This window comes from Lipotes vexillifer, unplaced genomic scaffold, assembly GCF_000442215.2.
Source record: "Lipotes vexillifer unplaced genomic scaffold, Lipotes_vexillifer_v1.1 scaffold916, whole genome shotgun sequence".
Lineage (NCBI taxonomy): Eukaryota > Metazoa > Chordata > Mammalia > Artiodactyla > Lipotidae > Lipotes > Lipotes vexillifer.
In genome coordinates this window covers 613,866-621,152 of record NW_006798383.1, presented here as the reverse complement: position 1 = coordinate 621,152, position 7,287 = coordinate 613,866, and the positions used below count along the sequence as shown (strand labels likewise).

At 38.2% G+C, this 7,287-nt stretch overlaps 1 protein-coding gene across 1 annotated transcript in view; it reads left to right on the top strand.

Annotated features, from left to right (window-relative positions):
* The first annotated feature begins 1,105 nt into the window (after nt 1-1,105).
* DNMBP (dynamin binding protein) overlaps nt 1,106-7,287 on the top strand; it is a 66,638-nt gene continuing 60,456 nt past the window's right edge. Inside the window, exons 1-2 of the mRNA XM_007470330.1 lie at nt 1,106-1,250; nt 2,765-2,887. Coding sequence (XP_007470392.1) covers nt 1,106-1,250; nt 2,765-2,887 — 268 coding nt within the window. The remainder of the gene's footprint in view (nt 1,251-2,764; nt 2,888-7,287) is intronic.

Here is a 7,287-nt window from a genome sequence, read left to right as displayed (position 1 = left end):
TGCGCACCGCGATGAAGAGTGACCCCCGCTTGCCACAACTAGAGAAAGCCCATGCACAGAAATGAAGACCCAACACAGCCATAAATAAATAAATAAATAAAAATAAAATAAAATAAAAAAAAATGTGCTTTGGCAGAAGAGAAGCACAGACTAAAATAAATAAATAAATAAATAAACAAACTCATGGAAAAAAAGATCAGATTTGTGGGGACCAGAGGCTGGGCGGGCAGAGGGGTGGGAATTGGTCAAAGACAGTCAAAAGGTATAAACTCCCAGTTATAAGGTAAATAAGTACTAGGGATGTCATGTACAGCACGATCAATATAATTAACACAGCTATATGTTATGTATGAAAGTTGTTAAGAGAGTAAATCCTAAGAGCCATCCTCATAAGGAAAAATACATTTTTTTCTTTTTCTTTCATTTTGTATCTGTATGAGATGATGGACATTCACTACACTTATTGTGATCATCACTTCATGTTGTATGTAAGTCAAATCATTGTGCTTTGTACCTTAAACTTATGCAGAGCTGTATGCCAATTATATCGCAATAAAACTTGAAGAAAAAATAAAATAAATAAAATACATGTGGAAACACAAAGGGAAAAAGATAAGCAAAAAAGATAGTTATGGGGAATAGATGAAATGCCATATTTAAAATCCCTACTTTTTAAATACCATATTTTAAGAGCACCCTCTTGCCTGGTACCTTAAAAATGTTAATTCCCATATTGCCTTCTTCAAGCATATTGGAAAGTCTGCATTTCCAAGTTGCATGTTTTCTATTCCACATAGCTGTAAGTCACTTTTTTTTTTTCAATTCTAGAATGACTTGGAGAATTAAATGAAAACATATGAGGAAATTATTGTTTTTAAAGAAATGAGACAGTATTTTGATTTTTTAAAAGTACAAACTTCTTATTTGCTTAGCTTTGACTTCATTATAAGTAGTCTTATATATACTTTATATCTTAGTAATAATTTATTATTAATAAGATACTTTATATCTTAATGATAATTCTCAAGATACCAATCTATATTACAGTGTCTTAAATACTTATGCTTTCCCATTTCTTTTGACCTTTCTTTCCAGGTTATAAAAGATGGAGGCTGGCTCAGTGGTTCGAGCCATCTTTGACTTCTGCCCTAGCGTATCAGAAGAACTGCCGCTCTTTGTGGGAGATGTTATTGAGGTGTTGGCAGTGGTGGATGAATTTTGGCTTCTGGGAAAGAAAGAGGATGTGACAGGTAAGAGGTTCATAATTCCTCACGTCCAAAATAGACCACAGACCCTCCCTTCTTTCCATATTAAAAATAAAGGTTTAATGGGAAGCCCAATAAATACACTTCAGATCCTTTTGTGTTTTCTGTGTGTGTTTACTGTGGTTTCTACCAGCAAGGAGAGAATGTCTGTTATCACTGCATCTCTGCTTACTGGTTCCTTTAAAAGGTTGACATGGTTAGGTACCAGCTGCCCTCCTAGATTCGTGGGTGTCCTAAATTTATTAAATCTGCCCTCTACCCTAGATGCACTTAACTCCCACTTTCCATGCACCTGGTTTCCTTTTTTCTATTCTTGAAAACATGTTAGCACCAGTTTCTTTTATGAATTTGCCAAGGGAAGGCTGGAAGTTTTTCCCCCACACTATGCATCTATGTTAAATCCAATCTTTAACTTATATATATTTATGGAAGTCTGGGCTGGAGTATATCATACAGTCCTTAGAACAGACTCTTATTGTTACTTAAGCCACATTTAGGAGAGAATAGATTATTTCCCAGTAGAAGTGACATCTCAGCTGAGATAAAAATGGTGAGTAGGAGTGAGCAAGGCAAAGAGGATAGGCAGAGAGAATTGCTTATTCAGAGGCCCTGGAATGAGAGAGAAAACATGGAAGGACTGAGAAAGTTCAGTCTGGCATGAGTGTGAATGGTTGAGCAGGGGGAGATGGCATGGGGAGATGAGCAGAAGCTAGATCATGGAGGACAGCGCATGCCATGGAAAGGAGTTGTGGAAACAGGATACTGTAAATGTGCTTTAAGCACAATCAGATTTGTCTTTTAGAAAGCTCGAATCTGCAGATAGAAGAATGATAGGAAAGGGCAAAGCCTAAGGCAGGGAGGTGGGATGGGAAGTGGTTGCAGTAATCCAGGTGAGAGGTGCTGATGGCTTGGACCGAGGTGGTGAATCTGGAGATAAGTGGACAGATGCAAGAGATAGTTAGAAGGTGGAATCAACTAAACTTTCTGATGCGTTCCAACTGACAGGCCCTGTTTGTCTATTATTACTTGTTAAAACCCTGCCAATCTTCAGATTCAACTGTAGTCTTTTTCATAAAATTTTTCATTTTCTTCCTGACCCATTTCCTACCTTCTCTGAACTTCCATAGCAATTTGTGTACCTAGGATGTGACACTGGATTTCAAACTGAATTATTGTTTATGTCTGAATTAGACTTTATGTCTGAATCAAATTTTAAGATCTTTCAGGGCCAAGACTGTCTTACTCATTTTCCCCTCTGCAATGTGCCTTTGATAGAGTGACACCCAGTAAATGCTCACTGAATTGAATTGCACTCTCTGTGTTCTGCATGCACCTAATTTTGTGCACTGCATGTTTTCTACACTATATTCTCCAGTGATGAGTACTCAGTGAGTTTTCAATTCAGGGTTTATAAATGGGCTCAGAAAAAAGTTTTTTGTCCTGGTACACAGACAGAAAAAAGGAATTTTAATATTGGAAATGTTTGCTTTTACTTTCAGGACAGTTCCCCAGCAGTTTTGTGGAAGTTGTTACCATTCCCAGTCTAAAAGAGGGCGAGAGACTGTTTGTCTGTATCTGTGAATTTACATCCCTAGAATTGAACAGCCTTTCCCTCCATCGAGGTAAGTTGATCATCCAAGAGTAGACTGTTTAAAATAAAATTGGTGGAGTCAGTCCATTTTGACAACTAGATCTTTTTTTTTGAATTTTTATAAGTGACTAACCTCTAGAGAGTCTTCAATAATACCAAGATAGTGCTGACAATAATAATGCCTTATATTTGAGTAGCATTTCATAATTTCCACAGCATTTTTTCTCACAAATACATTCTCATTTCATTCTTAGCACAGACATGGCAGGTAGCAAAGTGGGTATTATTAACTGCATTTAAAAAATAATGAAAATGACTTCCTCTACTTACCAAAAAAAAAAAAAGATAATAATAATGCGAATGAGGTTCAAAGAATGTTACTTGCAGTTGAGAAGTTTTGGCCTTAGAATGTGAAGTTACATCACCTGATTATTTGTAAGTCCAGTATTCTCTTTCTACTGCCCCAGGTTGTAGCTACACTTCAGACTACAGTTATCTTTTTTTCCTGTAAAAATTGATATGACTTTGCTAACAACATACTATTTATTAATGCATAATAGTAGAGCAGGAATTACGGTATGCAAATTAAGAGAGAGATGCAAAACAGCCCCATTGCTATTCAACTATTAGGTAATGTTATTAAAGTTCTCATCAGAACCAGTTTAAAGGGAAGTGGTTTAAAACAGATGGTCATAGCCATGTCTCAGTGATATTCCAAGTATTTCTCACTTCTTACACTCTGATAGTCATATGAACGTCTAAATAGTGAGTGACTAAACCGTTTCGGCACATGTACTTGATTAAGTCCATACATTTCTGCATAAGCACAGAAACAAGTAGTGTTCCACAAACTGAAGCTTATGATCAGTGCAGTTTTATGATGACTCACAACAGTCATCAAAATTGTATAATTTATTAGGTATGTTATTACTATTGTTACTTACTCTTTTGAGTATGGCACTAAAGGGATAGGCTTAATTTCTTAAACCATGTACACATATGGGAGAGAGAGAGAGTGCAGAGGTGGGGAGAGAGACCTAGCAAAGTCTCTAACCCTTAGTCAGGGAGAAGAAGGGAATATTGGGCTTTGACCTTAATCCTCAAAATCAGCTTTCAGAGTTTCTTGCCTTCACTTTACACTAAGCCTCTGCCTCTGTTCTGTGTGCTTTTTTGCTAATCCGCGTTGGGAAGACAGACAGAAATAGATGAAGATGTTATAAGAGGGAGCCTCATCTGCCCCTACTCACAGCTCTCCCATAGCGGGGCTGAGTCCACGTCAGACCAGTCAGAGGGTCTGGTGGAAGCCAAGGCACAGTGGCTTCCACCAGAGCTGTGAAGAGGATGTGGGTGGCCTGGCATTGTTTTTTCCTACACCTGGTTCCTGGAGCAAATACTGTGTATAACAATGTACTATGTGGGAATATACAGTATGTCTACAACGTTTGAGGAATTTGAGGAAGTGGCTTCTGGAATTAGTTATTTTGCTTCATAATATATCTTGCATACTCAAGTCTTAGGTACTAAACAGATTTTCTGCTGAATGCCTCTCCTGGGAAGACTGGACTGATGTGTTCTGAACTTGATTTGAAGTTAAAATCCACCTCGGGAATCTCAGAGCCACCTGAGATTCTCAGGAAAACCCTGGTGTGGACCTTTCAGCCACAAGTCACCTCTACCAAGACTGACTCAAGGTCAGGCTGGGTCCTGGAGTCTGTAGATCTTATCTTGACTATCTTTTAACAAGTTAAGGCTGTGGAGCTGAAAAGCATAAGCAGAGCTCAAAAGAAGAGGATGCAGGGCAGGGGGGATACATAGGAAAAGAGAGAATAGAAAGAGGTGTGCTAATTATTAGTGGTTTTATCTTCTGTGATACTGTGCTGCCAGTAAACACATTGACTATTCAGCTCTCTTTCCTTCTATGCTGTTCACATATTTTAGCTCTGTATGTCTTCCGATTTGAACATAATAGCCTTTGAGGATGGGGAAAGTAGGTGTATCTATACAATTTGTCTTTTTCTGGGAAGTTTAGCTTGAGACACAGAAATGACTTTAATTCCTCTTGTTTTCTATATATATAACAGATATTTTACTAGTTAGAAACAAAAATCACTAAAAAAAATGAAAGTATTGTTTTATACTATATATAGTTTATGAATTGAATCTAAGTCTACTGCTTGGAATGGCCCTTCTACTTATTAGACTGAAAATGGCCCTTCTGCTTTTTCCATTAGATCAGTGTCTCCGCTCATGAGTATATACATTCCTTTATCCCTGTCCTCTAGTACTATTAATCCAGTTCCCTGTTGTTTCTTTGCCTTTCCTTTGGTCCTTCAGTGTAGCAGTGAAGCTTCTCCTCTTCTGTGATTTAGTATATGTCAGGAGGGATTTGGAAACCTTTAAGAGCATGTGGGATAATGTTTGAGATCTGTTTTGTTTTAACATGCTGCCTTTAGTTGTTATTTACTTACCTTTCAGGAATATCGAGATTTATAAGAGAAAAAGTTATATATTTTAACTATAAAATATTATTAAAAATATATATGTATTTAGGGCAGGCAGTATAGTTTAAGGGATAAGAATTCTGATGGCCCTAGATTTAAATCCAACTTCACAACTCAATAACTATGATTCTGTACTAATTACTTAAGTTCTCTTGGCCTCAGTTTCCTTGTCTACAAATAATAATACCTACATCAGTGTAGTTGTGAGGATTAAATGAGGTTATACATGTGACGCATCTGGCAGAGGGTAAGCACTCAATAAAGATTAGCTATTTTATTATTCTCAACCTGGGATTCTTGGGGTTCGTGGATGTGCTTCGGGGGACCTTATTTCCTGATAATTATGTGAAGTTTTGTGTGTATGTACATTTTCCCTGGGAGATTCTATTTCGAATCCAGACCACCAGTGGTTCTTCCAGCAGGTGTCACCCTTTCTCCTTTTCCCGAAGCTTTCCATTTGTTTTGGTCTGTTCCCTGTATTTTGAGTTATATTTAAATTCAGAAACAAGTTTGTCTCTTAGATCAATGTAGGTGCTGTCCTAGAAGATAAAGAGGGGGAAAAAGAGAGAAAAAACAAAAACAAAACAACAAGGAAAAGACAGAGAAAGAGGAGAGAAAAAAAATTAGTGAGAGTGATGAAATATTTAATTGCCTGACACAACACAGAATGCTTATCCCTTGCCTATAAGCTCATGCTTCTAGACCACCTCTCAACCCCCAGAAAAGACCAATAAAAATTAAATTGATAAATTTATTTACAAATAAATAGATTAATGATAATTATCAGTTAAAGCACTTGTGTCATAAATCTGTGGTTCCATGTGTGTGAGATATCAGGATTAAGGTTCTGATATGGCTCTTGTGGAAACCCAGGTAAAGAGTGGTCGGTCTGCATAGAGTACAGAGTCCCTGGGCAGTAGATTTCAGTGAGGGACTTTATACTGCAGGGTCAAACTACTTATATTCAGATTCTAGGACATTCATTCTTTCTTATCATCTTATTCTTAATGCATTTCTTGTTCGAATAAAAAAATCTAACCAGAAGAAACAAGCAGCGTGGTGGCTGGGATTAATCGTGCATAAGCAAAAGGCTCAGGCTGACCCTAAGAGGCACCCCACTTCCTATTTTTTTGTTCACTCTATTCCAGGAGTTCCTCACATTGTTGTTTTTGAAGTTTAGAAATGATCACTAAGCAGCCTCTATTCCTAAGGCACAGGAATGCAAAAAACTCAGTAACAGGGCTGTAAAATAAAAGTGTTCACCAAAATTATCTCTAAAGTGCTTTTCAGGGCCTAAATTGTGACTTAAAAAAAAAAAACCTTTATTATATAGAAATAATCAGCAGAATGACAATCTGCCAGGTAATAAAGCTTATCAAAACAGTCACCCAGGGAGTTCCCTGGTGGCCTAGTGGTTAGGATTCCAGCCTTTCATTGCCATGGATCGGGTTCGATCTCTGGTTGGGGAACTGAGATCCTGCAAGCCGCATGGCATGGCCAAAATAAAAACAAACAAAATTGTTTTCGGACTTCCCTGGCAGTCCAGTGGTTAAGACTCTGTGCTTCCAGTGCAGGGAACATGGGTTTGATTCCTGGTCAGGGAACTAAGTCGTGCCGCATGGCCAAAAGAAAAAAAAAGAAAGAAGGAAAGGAAAAAATCAGTCACCCAACTGAATATAGGAAAACAAACCCTATTACAAGGGTTTCATGAAGATTTGGTAAAACAAGAAAATATTCTAATTCTGCAGGTTTAAAAAAGCCAGTTCAGGGACCTCCCTGGTGGCACAGTGATTGGAAGTCCGCCTGCCGATGCAGGGAATGCGGGTTTGTGCCCCAGTCCGGGAGGATCCCACATGCCGCAGAGCGGCTGGGCCCGTGGGCCATGGCCGCTGAGCCTGTGCATCCGGAGCCTGTGCTCTGTAACGGGAGA